The 18,951-nt window shown below is 47.7% G+C and overlaps 1 protein-coding gene across 2 annotated transcripts in view; it reads left to right on the forward strand.

Annotated features, from left to right (window-relative positions):
- LOC119953285 (phosphoribosyl pyrophosphate synthase-associated protein 1-like) overlaps positions 1–18,535 on the forward strand; it is a 64,156-nt gene extending 45,621 nt beyond the window's left edge. For both annotated transcript variants that reach the window (XM_038777382.1, XM_038777383.1), the window contains 2 exons: positions 1,087–1,157; positions 18,362–18,535. In XM_038777382.1, the coding sequence (XP_038633310.1) occupies positions 1,087–1,157; positions 18,362–18,520 (230 nt within the window). In that variant the 3' untranslated portion in view covers positions 18,521–18,535. The remainder of the gene's footprint in view (positions 1–1,086; positions 1,158–18,361) is intronic.
- The last annotated feature ends 416 nt before the right edge of the window (positions 18,536–18,951 follow it).

The following is an 18,951-nucleotide window of genomic DNA, read 5'->3' on the forward strand; positions in this document are numbered from 1 at the left end:
AGCTTTTGGGATATTGGAACTGGTTTCTTTACACTTGTGCCATATAAACAATGAATGAGGTGGCTGGAGAGTAACCAGGCTCAACCAAAACCTTCAGTTATCAGTGTTTGAAAAGCTTGGGTGGTGTTGGAATAAAGGAACCTTCATTCTGCCATTCGTGAATGCATGCTATGAATTAGTTCTCTCATGATACAGGAGATGAATAAAATGCACATTCTGCAACAGGAAGCTCATTGTGAAGCACTCTGGGTCGCACACTACTGCTGTCAGACCTTGTATCTTTTCTGATGGTGTTTAGATTTTGTTTCCAGACTCGGTATATCAGTCCAACATTTATTGAGAGTATGAATCAATTGGGAATTATTGGAGCCCTCACCACTGTTGACCCTGGTTTGCCCACAGCTTACTCCCTTGCTTATCAGCAGGAACAACGTTCTGAAGTTTGGACCTGGTGACACATTAGATGCCCCTTCTGTATCTCCTGCTCAATTTACAGCTTTGTCTCTGTGTTTTTCCTTTGTGAAATTGAACATTTTACTACAATGATGGTGTATGCAGACCATAATGTGTAGCACCAGAAAGAAAAGACACACAAATCTTAGAAAGTGATGATTCAATGCAAAGTCTTGCTGTGCCCAGCCCTACAGTTCTGCTGATTTCAGTGCAGCAAAGATGTGGTGGTATTAGAGACAGTGCACAAGCCCAGCTCATAACTACAAGGAGAGGTTGAAGAGCTTGGAATTGTTTCCAGTGGAGAAAGGAGGTCTGGGGTATTCAAGATTCTTAAGGCAATTGAAAAATGGATCCCTGTTTTGGGTTCAAATACAACTGCAAAGCAACCAATCCCTTTAATTGACAAACTATAACCTAAACCTCCTTTCCATCTCCAGCTCCACTGTTGGCCGCAGCCTCTTCTATAAGCCACATTGTGCATCATCTTCTAAGAGAATTGATAAAATGGTGTCTATAATATGCTGCCTGTGTGGAATGTGCCTTTTGTTTTACTCCCAGAGAGGGAACTTAGAAGGGAACTTTTTTGGCCACAGCATGCGCGATACAAGTAACCTGTCTCTTTTCATTATGCAGTGATGATGCCGAAAGAGAAGCCGCCCATCACTGTAGTTGGAGATGTTGGTGGAAGAATAGCCATCATTGTGGTAAGAATTAAATTGTATACGGTCATTGTTTATCACTGGCATTTAGAGGCAGGCTATGATTGATTGATGGTAGTATCATTGCCTGATTAGTGAGTGAAACAGGGTGATGTGATTTCCCGATCAGGCTGTATTTGCACAAGAACAAAGAAAAAAGAGCGGGTTTTGGCCGTGTGGTCTGATCTGCCAGTCAATACGATTCTCGCTGATCTTGGACCTCTATTCCCCGATTCCCTGAAATCTATCAATCTCGGGCCTTTAATGTATTCAGTGGTGGAGCACCCACAATCCTCGGGTGGAGAATTCCAAAGATTCTCAGTCCTCTAATTGAAGTCATTTCTCCTCATCTTGGTTCACAATGTCCGGCCCCCTTATCCTGAGATTAACATAGAACATAGAACATACAGTGTTGTGCCCCGTGTTCTAGATTCTCTAACCAGTGGGAACAATCTGAGTGTCTATCCTATCAAGCCCCTTCACAATTTTGTACCTTTCTGTGAGATCACCTCTCGTTCTTCCCAACTCCAGAGAAAATCGATCTAATTTACTCAACCTTCCATCATAGGGCAACCCCCTCACCCCAGGACCAATTTAGTGAACCTTTGCTGTACCATCTCCAATACAAGTATATTTTCTCTATTCATGAAGGCCCACCTTCTCAACCTTGCCTCTCGCCTGAGGTGTGGTGACCCTCAGGTTAATCACCACCAGTCAGCTCTCCCCCCCCCCCCTCAAAGGGGGAAGCAGTCTGTGGTCATCTGAGACTATGGCGACTTTTCCTTACCGTTACCTTATTTTTTCATAAATGTGGAGAGCAAAGTGTTAAGCACCCCGCTGATGTTAAATGTGAGAGTATCCCAACACCCAGAAGGGTAACTTGGGACACGGGTTCTTCATGGTGTATATTTGCAATTTGGTGTACTATGAGAAAAGATATGCAAACCGGGGAGGAATAGTCTAGTCATTTTGTGATTAATTAATAAAGAATATTTATTAACTGAAAAGAAAAACACTGCAGGAACAACTATAACACACTACAACAACACTCCAACTACCTACGTTTCCTGAACTGTGAGATGCCCCTTTTTCCTAAACAACATCCATTATTATATAACTATCAGCTAAATCCAGCAGATAGTTACCACGCCCGGGTTATTTGTCCATATTTGGGGAAACGGTCTTCAGTTTCAGTTAAGGCGTAATCTTCTCTCTTCGAGTTTTGGGGATTTTAACCAGTCATCTTTTAGCAATAACTTGATTTCAGGGGAGAGTGTTTTCTGCAGCTGGGTGTGGCTTTGATGGTAGCTGCCTCTACTGTATCCCTTTCTCCAGTTATTATGTTGTGAATATATAATAATCTTTATTGATGTCACAAGTAGGCTTACATTAACACTGCAGTGTAGTTACTGTGAAAATCCCCTAGTTGCCATATTCCGGCATTTGTTCGAGTACACAGAACGAGAATTCAGAATGTCCAATTCACCCAACAAGCACGCCTTTTGGAACTTGTGGGACTTGTATGGATAGAGACCCAAGCCGGGAATCGAACCTGGTTCCTGGCACTGTGAAGGAACAGTGCTAACCACTGTGCTATATTATTTGATGTTACTCACCCTGTGGCCCCAGTTTTTAGCATAGAAGTGCTAATTCGCTTATCTCTCCCACTTTGAAGCCACCTATTTTACACCCCATTATTCTCCCCTGGTCACATCGGTAAACACTTGTTTTTCTCACTGGTTTGCTAATTCACAAATCAAAACACCCCATGAGACAGCTAAATTTATCAATTCCCCTTTATATTTTCTCCCACTTTCATTGTTTAATCTTAATTTTACCCAATTCTTAACAAAAACTGCACACACTACTTCAGATACAGTGTCATGAAACTTCTGTACAACTCTACCAATAATTATTTATTCCTGTAATCCCAAGTCCCTTTGCAATAAAGGCAAACCATTCATTTGATTTCATAATTGCTTGCTGCGTCCGTGTGTTAATTTTTTGTCCTCCTTCGTATGAGCACACCCAAATCTCAGTGAGCAGCAATTCTTAGTAGTTTCTCACCTTGGAAAAATATTCAGTTATTCTATTTTTTTGACCAAAGTAAATAACCTTCCCCCATCAGCCATCTTGTTTCCCATTCACTAAACCTGTCGATATCTTTTTATAGTTTCTTTGTGTCCTCCCCACAGCTTACCTTTACACCTAGCTTTGTATCATCAGCAAACTTTGGTACTTAACTCTGTCTCTTCATTAATATAGAGGCTCCAGCACTGTCCCTTACGGTACTCCACTATTCACAGACTGCCAACTTGAAAAAGTCCCATTTATGCCCTCCCTCTGCTTCCTAACTGTTAGCCAATCCTCTCGCCATACCAATATATTACCTCCAACCCCATGTGCAGTTATTAGCCTCTGTGTGACACCTCATCAAAAGCCTTTTGCAAATCCCGGCCCAGTACACTGGTTCCCCATTATCTACCTTACCAGTTACATCTTCAGAAAAGTCCAGTAAACAAGATTTCCCTTTCATAACATTATGTTGACTCTAATCATACTATTCTTTTCCAGCTTCATTGATAACACTTCCTTCGTGATGGATTCCAACATTTTCTCAACAACTGATTTCAGTTAAGGGGTCCGTAGTTTCCTTCTTTCTCCCTCCCTCCTTTCTTGCAAATCAGAGTAACATTTTCCAATTTCCACACTGTTGGCACAGTTCCCAAATCCAATGCATTCTGTAAAATCACAGCCAGCACATCCACTATTTCTGTAGCTATCTCTTTTACAACCCTGGGTGCAGGCCATTAAAGCATGCCGCTGTTCAGAGAGACTTGGGTGTGCTAGTGCATGAGTCACAGAAGGTTGGTTTACAAGTGCAACAGGTGATTAAGAAGGCAAATGGAATTTTGTCCTTCATTGCTAGAGGGATGGAGTTTAAGACTAGGGAGGTTATGTTGCAATTGTATATGGTGTTAGTGCGGCCACACCTGGAGTATTGTGTTCAGTTTTGGTCTCCTTACTTGAGAAAGGACATACTGGCACTGGAGGGTGTGCAGAGGAGATTCACTAGGTTAATCCCAGAGCTGAAGGGGTTGGATTATGAGGAGAGGTTGAGTAGACTGGGACTGTACTCGTTGGAATTTAGAAGGATGAGGGGGGATCTTATAGAAACATTTAAAATTATGAAGGGAATAGATAGGATAGATGCGGGCAGGTTGTTTCCACTGGCGGGTGACAGCAGAACTAGGGGGCATAGCCTCAAAATAAGGGTAAGTAGATTTAGGACTGAGTTTAGGAGGAACTTCTTCACCCAAAGGGTTGTGAATCTATGGAATTCCTTGCCCAGTGAAGCAGTTGAGGCTCCTTCATTACATGTTTTTAAGGTAAAGATAGATAGTTTTTTGAAGAATAAAGGGATTAAGGGTTATGGTGTTCGGGCCGGAAAGTGGAGCTGAGTCCACAAAAGATCAGCCATGATCTCATTGAATGGCGGAGCAGGCTCGAGGGGCCAGATGGCCTACTCCTGCTCCTAGTTCTTATGTTCTTATGTCACTGGGATTTGTCACATTTGTTGGAAGTCAATCATCTCAGGTCCAGACATCACTGCAGGGGTTCCTCAGAGTACCCCTGGCCCAACCATCTTCAGCTGCTTCATCAATGACCTTCACTCCATCATAGGTTCAAAATGGGGATGTTCACTGCTCGTCGCACAATGTTTACCATTTGTGACTTCTCAAATAATGAAGCAGTCCGTGTCCAAATGCAGCAAGATCCAGACACTATCCAGGCTTGGGGCTGACAAGTGGCAAGTTACATTCTTGCTACACAAGTGCCAGACAATGACCATCTCCTACAAGAGAGGATCTAACCATCACCCCATGAAATTCAATGGCATTACCATCGCTGAATCCCCCACAATCAACATAGTGAGACTACCATTGATCAGAAACTGAACTGGACCCAGCCACATTAATACTGTGGCTACCAGGGCAGGTCAATGGCTAGGAATCCTGCAGCAAATAACTCGCCTCCTGACCCCCCCCCCCAAAGCCTGTCCATCATCTACAAGTTACAAGTCAGGAGTGTGATGGAATACTCTCCACTTGCCTGGATGAGTGCAGCTCCAACAATACTCAAGAAACTCAACACCATCCAGGGCAAAGCAGCCCCGCTTGATTGCACTTCACCCAGAAACATCCATACCCTCAATCACTGACACACAGTGGTAGCCGTGTGTGCAGTCTGCAAGATGCACAGTAGGAACTCGCCAAAGCAGGCAGCATGATGTTGCAATGGTTAGCACTGCTGCCTACGGCGCTGAGGACCTGGGTTCGATCCAGGCCCCGGGTCACTGTCCGTGTGGAATTTGCACATTCACCCCCACAACCCACGCTAAATTGCCCCTTCATTGGAAAGAAATAATTGGGTACTTTAAAATTTATTTTTAAAAAGGCTTCTGAGCACCTTCCAAACCGACAACTACGACCGTTGTGAAGGACAAGGCAGCAGACACCTGGGGAAATCACCATCTGGAGATTCCCCTCCAAGTCACTCACCACCCTGACTTGGAAATATATCACCATTCCTTCACTGTTGCTGGGACAACATTCTGGAACTGCTTCCCTAACAGCACTGTGGGTGTACCTACACCTCATGGACTGCAGTGGTTTGAGAAGGCTGCTCACCACCACCTTCTGAAGGGCAGCTAGGGATGGCCAATAATTTCTGGCCTAACCAGCGACGCCAACAACTTGTAACATTTTTTTGTTTTAATCGGACTTTTAATTCCAGATATTTTTTTAAAAACATTTTATTGAGGCATTTATGGTTTTATAACAATAAACGATACAAATACAAAAGTCAACATAATTCAGTGCGTAACACACCCCTCCATCGCCTGCTGTTCCCACCTACTCTAGACACAAAATAGCCTAACTCCCCTCCACCCTTATTGAATCTGTTGACAGTTTAGTTTTCTCCCAAGAAGTTGATAAACGGCTGCCACCTCCGAACGAACCCTAACGTTGATCCTCTCAGGGCGAAACTAATTTTCTCAGGTCTGAGAAACCCGGCCATGTCGCTCACCCATACCCTTGATTTTGGGGGCTCTGAGTCTCTCCGTTCTAGCAATATCCGTCTCCGGGCTACCAAAGAGGCAAAGGCCAAAATGTCACCCGCAAATCCCTGCCAGAATCCCCTCAGCTTCGGACAAGCCCAAAACATGTGGACATGATTCGCTGGCCCACCTATACACCTCACACTCCTGTCCTCCACCCCAAAAAACCTGCGCATCCAGGTCACTGTCATGTGTGCCCAGTCAACCATCTTGAATTGTATCAGGCTGAGCCTGGCACATGATGGGGATGTGTTGACTTTGCTCAAAGCATCCTCCCATAGCCCCGCCTCTACCTCCCCTCCCACCCCTCACCCCCCTCCCCCCCCCCCCCAGTTCATCTTCCCATTTACGTTTTATCTCACCTATCTGGGTTTCCTCCCACCCCATAAGTTCTTTATAGATGTACAATACCTTCCCTTCCCCCACCCGAGTTCTAGAAACGACCTTGTCCTGTAACCCCTGTGGCGGTAGAAGCGGAAAGGTTGAAACCTGCCTTCGTGCAAAATCCCTCAACTGCAGAAGTCCCCTGGGCCAGATGGGATTTATCCTAGGATTCTCTGGGAAGCCAGGGAGGAGATTGCAGAGCCTTTGTCCTTGATCTTTATGTCGTCTTTGTCGACAGGAATAGTGCCGGAAGACTGGAGGATAGCAAATGTTGTCCCCTTGATTCAAGAAGGGGAGTAGAGACAACCCTGGTAATTATAGACCTGTGAGCCTTACTTCGGTTGTGGGTAAAATGTTGGAAAAGGTTATAAGAGATAGGGTTTATAATCATCTTGAAAAGAACAAGTTGATTAGCGATAGTCAACACGGTTTTGTGAAGGGTAGGTCATGCCTCACAAACCTTATTGAGTTTTTTGAGAAGGTGACCAAACAGGTGGATCAGGGTAAAGCTGTTGATGTGGTGTAGATGGATTTCAGTAAGGCGTTTGATAAGGTTCCCCACGGTAGGCTATTGCAGAAAATAAGGAAGTATGGGATTGAAGGTGATTTAGCGGTTTGGATCAGTAATTGGCTAGCTGAAAGAAGACAGAGGGTGGTGGTTGATGGCAAATGTTCATCCTGGAGTTCAGTTACTAGTGGTGTACCGCAAGGATCTGTTTTGGGGCCACTGCTGTTTGTCATTTTTATAAATGACCTGGAAGAGGGTGTAGAAGGATGGGTTAGTAAATTTGCAGATGACACGAAGGTCGGTGGAGTTGTGGATAGTGCTGAAGGATGTTATAGGATACAGAGGGACATAGATAAGCTGCAGAGCTGGGCTGAGAGGTGGCAGATGGAGTTTAATGCGGAAAAGTGTGAGGTGGTTCACTTTGGAAGGAGTAACAGGAATGCAGAGTACTGGCTAATGGCAAGATTCTTGGTAGTGTAGATGAACAGAGAGATCTCGGCATCCAGGTACATAAATCCCTGAAAGTTGCCACCCAGGTTAATAGGGCTGTTAAGAAGGCATATGGTGTGCTAGCCTTTATAAGCAGGGGGATTGAGTTTTGGAACCACAAGGTCATGCTGCAGCTGTACATAACTCTGGTGCGGCCGCACCTGGAGTACTGCGTGCAGTTCTGGTCACCACATTATAGGAAGGATGTGGAAGCTTTGGAAAGGGTTCAGAGGAGATTTACTAGGATGTTGCCTGGTATGGAGGGAAGGTCTTACGAGGAAAGGCTCAAAGAATTGAGGTTGTTTTCGTTAGAGAGGAGAAGGCTGAGAGGTGACTTAATAGAGACATATAAGATAGTCAGAGGGTTAGATAGGGTGGACAGTGAGAGTCTTTTTCCTCAGATGGTGATGACCAACACAAGGGGACATAGCGTTAAATTGAGGGGTGATAGATATAGGACAGATATCAAAGGCAGTTTCTTTGCTCAGAGAGTACAGTAGTCCCCCTTTATAACGCGGGTGTTGGGGTCCAAGACAGCCACCCGCGTTGCATCCGAGCCGCGGATATCCACGATGGGGGTTTTAAATTTATTTTAAAATCTATGCTAGCGTTTCCCCTTGTGAGTCTACGGGGGGGCGGGGAGAGAGGTCAGACCCCCGTAGACTCACAATGGGAAGCGCTAGCATAGCTTTTTAAATAAATTTAAAACCCCCATCGTGGATCTAATTAAAACAGTGTCAATTTTAGCGGCCGGAGAGGGAAGCTGCTCTCACTGAAACAATCAGCCGGCCGCTGAAATTGACACTGCCGGCTGCTCTCTCCCTCCAATCAGTACCCCAGCAGCCACAGCCTGAAGCCCAGCAGCCACAGCCTGAAGCCCAGCAGCCACAGCCTGTACCCCAGCAGCCACAGCCTGAAGCCCAGCAGCCACAGCCTGAAGCCCAGCAGCCACAGCCTGAAGCCCAGCAGCCACAGCCTGTACCCCAGCAGCCACAGCCTGTACCCCAGCAGCCACAGCCTGAAGCCCAGCAGCCACAGCCTGAAGCCCAGCAGCCACAGCCTGAAGCCCAGCAGCCACAGCCTGAAGCCCAGCAGCCACAGCCTGAAGCCCAGCAGCCACAGCCTGTACCCCAGCAGCCACAGCCTGTACCCCAGCAGCCAGAGCCTGTACCCCAGCAGCCACAGCCTGAAGCCCAGCAGCCACAGCCTGTACCCCAGCAGCCACAGCCTGAAGCCCAGCAGCCACAGCCTGTACCCCAGCAGCCACAGCCTGAAGCCCAGCAGCCACGGCCTGCACCCCAGCAGCCACAGCCTGAAGCCCAGCAGCCACAGCCTGAAGCCCAGCAGCCACAGCCTGTACCCCAGCAGCCACAGCCTGTACCCCAGCAGCCACAGCCTGTACCCCAGCAGCCACAGCCTGAAGCCCAGCAGCCACGGCCTGCACCCCAGCAGCCACAGCCTGAAGCCCAGCAGCCACAGCCTGAAGCCCAGCAGCCACAGCCTGAAGCCCAGCAGCCACAGCCTGAAGCCCAGCAGCCACAGCCTGAAGCCCAGCAGCCACAGCCTGTACCCCAGGAGCCACAGCCTGAAGCCCAGCAGCCACAGCCTGAAGCCCAGCAGCCACAGCCTGTACCCCAGCAGCCACAGCCTGTACCCCAGCAGCCACAGCCTGAAGCCCAGCAGCCACAGCCTGAAGCCCAGCAGCCACAGCCTGAAGCCCAGCAGCCACAGCCTGAAGCCCAGCAGCCACAGCCTGAAGCCCAGCAGCCACAGCCTGAAGCCCAGCAGCCACAGCCTGAAGCCCAGCAGCCACAGCCTGAAGCCCAGCAGCCACAGCCTGAACCCCAGCAGCCACAGCCTGAAGCCCAGCAGCCACAGCCTGAAGCCCAGCAGCCACAGCCTGAAGCCCAGCAGCCACAGCCTGAAGCCCAGCAGCCACAGCCTGAAGCCCAGCAGCCACAGCCTGAAGCCCAGCAGCCACAGCCTGAAGCCCAGCAGCCACAGCCTGAAGCCCAGCAGCCACAGCCTGAACCCCAGCTACAGAGGGGAGGGGCGATGTGAGACCATGCTGGTCTTGCAGAGGCCCGTATGACCTTCTCCTGTGTTCTCTGCTCTCTCCCTCCAATCAGCCGGCAGTGTCAATTTCAGCGGCCGGCTCACTTTGATCTGGAGAGGGAAGCTGCTCTCTCACTGAAACAATCAGCCGGCCGCTGAAATTGACACTGCCGGCTGCTCTCTCCCTCCAATCAGAAACATTAAAACTTAAAAGTTGGATTGGAGGGAGAGAGCAGCCGGCAGTGTCAATTTCAGCGGCCGGCTGATTGTTTCAGAGAGAGAGCAGCTTCCCTCTCCGGATCAAAGTGAGCCGGCCGCTGAAATTGACACAACTGACAGTTGGGGTCCATAAGCCCCCCCGCGGTATATCGCGAACCGCGGTATTGCGGAGCGCGGTATAACGGGGGACTACAGTAGGGGTGTGGAACGCCCTGCCTGCAACAGTAGTAGACTCGCCAACTTTAAGGGCATTTAAGTGGTCACTGGATGGACATATGGATGAAAATGGAATAGTGTAGGTCAGATAGGCTTCAGATGGTTTCACAGGTCGGCGTAACATCGAGGGCCGAAGGGCCCGTACTGCGCTGTAGTGTTCTATGTTCTAGATATCGAAACCCATTCCCACCCGGCAATTCAAACTCCTCCTCCAGATCCTCCAAACAGGGAAAGCTCCCATCAATCAACAGATCCCCCAGCCTCTCAATTTCTGCTCTCTGCCACCTCCGAAACCCCCATCCAGCCTCCCTGGGACAAACCGGTGATGACCACAAATTGGAGCCCACACTGATGCTCCCTCCACTCCCATAGGCTTCCGCCACTGTCCCCAAACTCCCAGGTCCGCCACTACCACTGGGCTTGTGGAGTACCGGGCCGGCGAGAACGGCAGAGGAGCTGTTACCAATGCCCCCAAACCTGTGCCCTTACATGATGCTGTCTGTCACACCGAACCATCCCCCACTACCCATTTCCGACTTATGGCTATATTTGCCGCCCAGTAACAGTTACTGAAGTTCGGCAGTGCCAGCCCACCCCCCATCGGCTCTGCTCCAGCAGCACTTTCTTTTCTTGCGGGGTTTTACCCGGCCACACAAACCCAGAGATCACCTCATTCACCTGCTTAAAAAAGGCCTTTGGTATAAAAATAGGGAGGCACTGGAAAACAAACAGAAATCTCGGGAGGACCGTCATTTTAACGGTCTGTACCCTCCCCATAAGTGACAACTGGAGCATGTCCCACCTCAAGTCCTCCTTCATTTGCTCAACTAACCGGGTCAGATTTAATTTATGTAACTGCTCCCATCTGCGTGCCACCTGAATTCCCAAATAACGGACACTCCCTCCCACCACTGTAAACGGCAGCTCCCCCACTCTCCTCTCCTGTCCCCTCGTCTGGATCACAAAAACCTCACTTTTACCAACGTTCAATTTGTACCATTTAATTTCCCCCATCCCCCCAAACGGGTCAGAAATATATAGGAGTAGGTCGTCTACATATAATGAGACCCTGTGTAATTCCAGATTTTTATTAATTAATGCAGCTGATGTGGGGAGATTCAAAGCCAGGTCCCCCGAGCATTAGCCTGGTCTGCGGATTGCTTATCTAATGAAAATACCATCTCCCTTCTGTTTGTTTTTTCCCACATTGCTATATTTGACGCCTTGACCTTTCTCTTTGGACTTTTAAATTTCCTTTAGCCAAACCCTCACCACTACACCCACCTTGGTTTAAAGTTCTGTCCAGAGCCTTAGTTATGCAATTGGCCAGGACACTGGTCCCAGCCTATATCAAGTGTAGCCCATTCCAATGAATAGCTCACTCTTTCCTGAGCATGGATGCCAAGGATTTAAGGTTTTGTTTCTGCTCAGCAATGAAACACAGCAGAATAACTGCTCATTGTATTGACATACGAGATTCTCTGCAGCACCTGGACACATCTTCCTTTATTTTTTCTTGTGATGTGGGCAACGCCAGCACCGAGTGTCCTTTTGTGATGAGGAATATGGTGGTGAGCTGCCTTCTTGAATGCGCCACACCTTGAGTATTGTGACAGTTTTGCTCTCCTAGTTTAAGGAAGGACATTCCTGCTATTGAGGGTGTCCAGCGAAGGTTCCCCAGACTAACTCCCGGGATGGCAGGACTGACAGATGAAGAAAGACTGGATCAACTGAGCTTGTACTGACTGGAGTTTAGAAGAATGAGAGGGGATCTCATAGAAACATAAAATCCTGATGGGATTGAACAGGGTAGATTCGGGAAGAATGTTCCTGATGTTGGGGATGTCCAGAACTCGGGGTCACAGCCTGAGAATAAGGGGTCAGCCATTCAGGACTGAGATGGGGAAGAACTTCTTCAGTTGTTTTCAGGGTCCTCAGTTGTGAACTTGTGGAATTCTCTACCCCAGAAAGCTGTTGGGACAGTTTGTTGGATATATTCAAGAGGGAGCTGGACGTGGCCTTTGCGGCTAAAGGGATCAAGGGGTATGGAGAGAAAGTGGGAGTGGGATACTGAATTTGCAGATTAGCTATGATCATATTGAATGGTGGTGCTGGCTCGAAGGGCCGAATGGCCTCTTGCACCTATTTTCTATGTTTCTACTTAACAAATTCTCCCTCAAGGCTACCCTTGCCAATTTGATTAATCCGATCTATAACTATGACTGAACCTGTCAATATCTCTCTAAACTATTTTTAAGATACATTTTATTGAGGTATTTTTGGTATAGTGACAATAACAAAATAAACAATATTCATGAAACCATAAACACAGTGCAAAAGCTGTTTACCTCTTGTACAGGTCCCATCCTTATTACCCCCCCTACTCTAATCTAAACCCCCCCCCCCCCCCCCCCCGCGTCTGCTGACGATTAATTTCCCGCAAAGACATTGACGAACCGTTGCCCCCTCCGGGTGAACCCTAACATTGACCCTCTCGGGGCGAACTTGATTTTCTCCAAACAGAGAAAGCTAGCCATGTCTGACAGCCAGGTCTCCGACTTCGGGGGCTTTGAGTCCCTCCAAGCTAATAGTATCCATCTCCGGGCTACCAGGGAAGCAAAGGCCAGAACGTCTGCCTCTTTCTCCTCCTGGATTCCCGAGTCTTCCGACACCCCGAAAATCGCCACCTCTGGACTCAGCGCCGCCCTTGTTTTTAACACGGTGGACATGACGTCTGCAAACCCCTGCCAAAATCCCCTAAGCTTCGGGCATGTCCAGAACATATGGACATGGTTCGCTGGTCCTCCCGCACATCTATCTTCTACCCAAAGAACCTGCTTATCCGGGCCACTGGCATGTGAACCCGGTGAACGACCTTGAATTGTATCAGGCTGAGCCTGGCACATGTTGCAGATGTGTTGACTCTACTCAACGCGTCCGCCCATAGAACATCCTCTATCTCTCCTCCCAGCTCCTCCTCCCACTTGCGCTTCAGCTCCTCGGTCTGCGTCTCCTCAACCCCATAAGCTCCTTATAAATGTCCGAGACGCTCCCTTCTCCAACCGACCCTCCAGAAACTACCCTGAATCCCCCTTAGCGGTAGGAGCGGGAAGGTTGACACCTGTTTACGAAGGAAGTACCACACCTGCAGATACCTGAATTTGTTTCCCTTCGCCAACCCAAACTTCTCCTCCAGCGCCCTCATACTCGGAAAGCTCCACTCTATGAACATATCCCCCATCCTCTCAATCCCCTCTTCCGCCATACCAGAACCCCCTGTCTATACTCCCCAGGGCAAACCGGTGATTATCACAGATTGGGGCCAAGACCGATGCTCCCTCTGCTCCCACAAGCTGCCTCCACTGGCCCCAAACTCTCAGGGCCGCCACCACCATGGGGCTGGAGGAGCACCGTGCCGGCGGGAACGGCAGAGCCGCAGTTACCAACGCCCCCAAACTGGTGCCCTTGCATGAAGCCGCCTCCATATGCTCCCATGCAGACCCCTCCCCCACCACCCACTTCCTGATCATGACTATACTAATAGTTGCTAAAATTTGGCAGCACCAGGCCGTCCTCTCCCCGACTCCGACTCTGCTCAAGCATTACCTTCCTTACTCGCGGGGTCTTGCCCGCACAGACGAAGCCCGTGATCACTCTGTTGACCCGCTTAAAAAAGGACCATGGAATAAAGATGGGGAGACACTGAAATACAAATAGGAATCTCGAGAGGACCGTCACCTTCACCATTTGCACCCTCCCGGCCAGAAACAACGGACGCACGTCCCATCTCCGAAAGCAGTCCTTCATTTAGTCCACCAGCCGGTCCTATTCCCGCACCACTTGGATGCCGAGGTACCTAAAGCTTCCCTTTACTAACGTAAACGGCAGCTCTCCCAGTCGCCTCTCCTGTACCCCTGCCTGGACCACAAACATCTCACTCTTTCTCATATTAAGCTTACACCCCGAAAACTGGCCAAATTCCTCTAGAGTCCTCGTGATTTCTTCCATCCGCTCAATTGGGTCTGAAGCATACAGAAGCAGGTCATCCGCATAGAGCGAAACCCTGTTACCCCCCCCCCCCCCCCCCCGGGACCTCGAGCCCCTCGAGGCTCTCCGAGCAATTGCCAATGGCTCTATAGCCAGCGCAAACAACAGTGGGGAGAAGGGGCATCCCTGTCTCATCCCCGGTTCAGTCTAAAATAGTCCGATGGTGTCCTATTCGTCCATGCACCTGCCACAGGAGCCTGAAACAGCAACCTGACCCAGTCAATAAAGCACTGCCGGAATCCGAACCGTCCCAGTATCTCTAACAGATAGTCCCATTCTACCCGATCAAAAGCCTTTTCTGCATCCATTATGATCACTACCACTACCTCCACCTCCCTATCTTCCGGGGGCATCATGATCACATTTAACAGCTTTCTTACATTGGCCACCAACTGCCTGCCCTTAACAAACCCCGTCTCGTCCTTCCCAATAACGTCCGGAACATAATCCTCGATCCTGGAGAACACGATTTTGGCCAGCAACTTGGCATCTACATTCATAGAACATTACAGCGCAGTACGGGCCCATCGGCCCTTTATGTTGCGCCGACCTGTGAAACCATCTGAAGCCTATCTGACCTACACTATTCCATTTTCATCCATATGTCTATCCAGTGACCACTTAAATGCCCTTAAATTTGGCGAGTCTACTACTGTTGCAGGCAGGGCGTTCCACACCCCTACTACTCTCTGAGTAAAGAAACTGCCTCTGACATCTGTCCTATATCTACCACCCCTCAATTTAAAGCTATGTCCCCTCGTGCTAGCCATCACCATCCGAGGAAAAAGGCTCTCACTGTCCACCCGATCTAATCCTCTGATCATTTGTATGCCTCAATTAAGTCACCTCTTAACCTACTTCTCGCTAACGAAAACAACCTTAAGTCCCTCAGCCTTTCCTCATAAGATCTTCCCTCCATACCAGGCAACATCCTGGTAAATCTCCCCTGCACCCTTTCCAAAGCTTCCACATCCTTCCTATAATGCGGTGACCAGAACTGTACGCAGTACTCCAAATGCGGCCGCACCAGAGCTTTTTTACAGCTGCAACATGACCTCATGGCTCCGGAACTCAATCCCTCTACCAATAAAAGCTAACACACCGTACGCCTTCTTAACAACCCTCTCAACCTGGGTGGCAACTTTCAGGGATCTATGTACATGGACACCGAGCTCTCTCTGCACATCCACACCACCAAGAATCTTGCCATTAGCCCAGTACTCTGTCTTCCTGTTACTCCTTCCAAAATGAATCACCTCACACTTTTCTACATTAAACTCCATTTGCCACCTGTCAGCCCAGCTCTGCAGCTTATCTATGTCCCTCTGTAACCTGCAACATCCTTCCGCACTGTCCACAACTCCACCGACTTTCGTGTCATCCGCAAATTTACTCACCCATCCTTCTACGCCCTCCTCCAGGTCATTTATAAAAATGACAAACAGCAACGGCCCCAAAACAGATCCTTGTGGTACACCACTAGTAACTGAACTCCAGGCTGAAAATTTCCCATCAACCACCACCCTCTGTCTTCTTCCAGCGAGCCAATTTCTGATCCAAACTGCTAAATCACCCTGAATCCCCAGCCTCCGTATTGTCTGCAATAGCCTACTGTGGGGAACCTTATCAAACGCTTTACTGAAATCCATATACACCACATCAACTGCTTTCCCCTCGTCCACCTGTTTGGTCACCTTCTGAAAGAACCCAATAAGGTTGTGAGGCACGACCTACCCTTCACAAAACCATGTTGACTATCCTTAATCAAATTATTCCTTTCTAGATGATTATATATCCTATCTCTTATAAACCTTTCCAAGACTTTTCCCACAACAGAAGTAAGGCTCACTGGCCTATAGTTACCAGGGTTGTCTCTACTTCCCTTCGTGAACAAGGCACTATTCCTGTAGACAATGGCGACATAAAGATCAAAGGCTCAGCAATCTCCTCCCTAGCTTCCCAGAGAATCCTAGGATAAATCCCATCTAGCCCAGGGGACTTATCTATTTTCACACTTTCCAGAATTGCTAACACCTCCTTATGAACCTCAAGCCCTTCTAGTCTAGTAGCCTGTATCTCAGTATTCTCAACAACATTGTCTTTTTCCTCCCTGAATACTGACGAAAAATATTCATTTAGCACCTCTCCTATCTCCTCGGACTCCACACACAACTTCCCACTACTTCCTTGACTGACCCTACTCTTACTCTAGTCATTCTTTTATTCCTGACATACCTATAGACAGCTTTAGGGTTATCCTTGATCCTACCTGCCAAAGACTTCTTATGTCCACTCCTGGCTCTTCTTAGCTCTCTCTTTAGGTCCTTCCGAGCTAACTTATAACTCTCGAGCGCCCTAACTGAACCTTCACGTCTCATCTTTACATAAGCCTCCTTCTTCCTCTTGACAAGTGATTCAACTACTTTAGTAAACCACGGTTCCCTCGCTCGACCACTTCCTCCCTGCCTGACAGGTACATACTTATCAAGGACACGCAGTAGCTGTTCCTTGAACATGCTCCACATTTCAATTGTGCCCATTCCCTGCAGTTTCCTTCCCCATCCTATGCATCCTAAGTCTTGCCTCATCGCATCATAATTGCCTTTCCCCCAGCTATAACTCTCGGTATATACCTATCCCTTTCCATCGCTAAAGTAAACGTAACTGAATTGTGGTCACTATCACCAAAGTGCTCACCTACCTCCAAATCTAACACCTGTCCTGGATCATTACCCAGTACCAAATCCAATACGGCCTCGCCTTTTGTTGGCCTATCTACGTACTGCATCAGGAAACCCTCCTGCACACATTGGACAATAACGGACCCATCTAAAGTACTCGATCTATAGCGTTTCCATTCAATATTTGGAAAGTTAAAGTCCCCCATAACAACTACCCTGTTACTTTCGCTCATATCCAGAATCATCTTTGCAATCCTTTCCTCTACATCTCTGGAACTTTTCGGAGGCCTATAGAAAACTCGCAACAGGGTGACCTCTCCTTTCCTGTTTCTAACCTCAGCCTATACTACCTCAGTAGACAAATCCACATCAAACTTCCTTTCTGCCACCGTAATACTATCCTTGACTAACAATGCCACCCCTCCCCCTCTTTTACCACCTTCCCTGAGCTTACTGAAATATCTAAACCCCGGAACCTGCAACAACCATTCCTGTCCCTGCTCTATCCATGTATCCGCAATTTTGGGGAAAATGACTACCAATGTATGTACAATCTCTGTCACTACCTCCTTCAAGGTCCTGGGATATAAACCATCAGGTCCAGAGGACTTGTCAGCCTTTAACCCATTAGTTTGCCTAAAACTAATTATCTGGTGATGGTGACTGTTTTTAATTCCTTCCCCTGTACTTTATTATTTTTGGGGTGCTTGCAGTATTCGCTACAGGAAAGACTGATGCAAAATATCGATTAACTCCTCTGCCATTTCCTTGTTCCCCATAATTATTTCTCCACTTTCATTCTCTGAGCGGTGAATACAGATGAAAAGCAAATTAATCCTTGAGACAAGATTCATTTCAGGGGGAAAAGAAACCCTGCATTAATATCATGCTTGTTTTACAATGGTTGCAACATGCTAGAACAGATTTTTCATTCATGTGAGGGTCAGCATTTATTACCAATCACTTATTGCCCTGAAACAGTGGTTTCCCCGGCCATTGCAGAGGACAGTTACAAGCCAACAAAATTGTGTGGTCTGGAGTTACATGTAGGCCAGATAGGGTAAGGACGGCAGATTTCCTTCCCGAAAAGGACATTAGTGAACCGGATGGGTTTTTACGACAATTGGCAATGGTTTCATGGTCATCCTTAGACTTTTCATTCCAGATTTTTATTAAATTCAAATTTTACTATCTGCCCTGGAGGGAATTGAACCCGGGTCCACAGAGCATCATCTTGGTCTTTGGAATACTAGACCGGTGAAAATACCGCCATACCACCACCTCCCCAGCCAATTGTTTCACAGCAAGATTACATTGACAGTAATGGAATAAATAGGCATTTAAAGGGATCCGTGTGATGTAGGCTGTAAATACTGTTCTAGAAAGTGAAGCTGTGGTAATGTATATCTGGCACAAAGTAGCTAAACTGAGCTCTTTACTGAAGCTGTTTCTCTTTGTCTTCCTTCTACATCCTCCCTTTCCCCAACAGGACGACATTATTGATGACGTAGATGGTTTTGTAGCAGCTGCTGAGATTCTAAAGGAGCGAGGAGCATATAAAATATACGTCATGGCCACCCATGGTCTTCTTTCTGCTGATGCCCCCTGTTTGATCGAGGAGTCAGCTATTAATGAGGTATTAACTTAATTGTCTCTGTTTAGTCTGACGGAAGAAAAAGTTTATTTTAGGTAGCGAGTGAGTAATTAGAAAGCTTTGACAAAGAGTCATCCAGACTCGAAACGTGAGCTCCCTTCTCTACAGATGCTGTCAGACCTACTGAGATTGTCCAGTATTTTTCTGTTTTTGTTTAAGTTAGAAAGTTCTTCCGTTCTAATCGGTGGTGGTTTTCAGATGTGAGCTGGTGGTTTGTGTTTGGCTGGTTTCAATGAGGGTGAAGTTTACTGAGAGCAAAGGGACTCTTAATGTTTCAAGACACTTCACTGAAACGTAAGCTGAAGGAAATGGACACTGAATAAAGAGGTTTTGAGGAGGGATGAGCCAAACAATGTCACGATTCTGAATGTTTGCCTCCAGGCCGAGTGAAAAGCCCTTTCACAGAATCAGACTGTCATTTCCTG

The sequence above is a fragment of the Scyliorhinus canicula genome, chromosome 18 (genome assembly GCF_902713615.1).
Source record: "Scyliorhinus canicula chromosome 18, sScyCan1.1, whole genome shotgun sequence".
Lineage (NCBI taxonomy): Eukaryota > Metazoa > Chordata > Chondrichthyes > Carcharhiniformes > Scyliorhinidae > Scyliorhinus > Scyliorhinus canicula.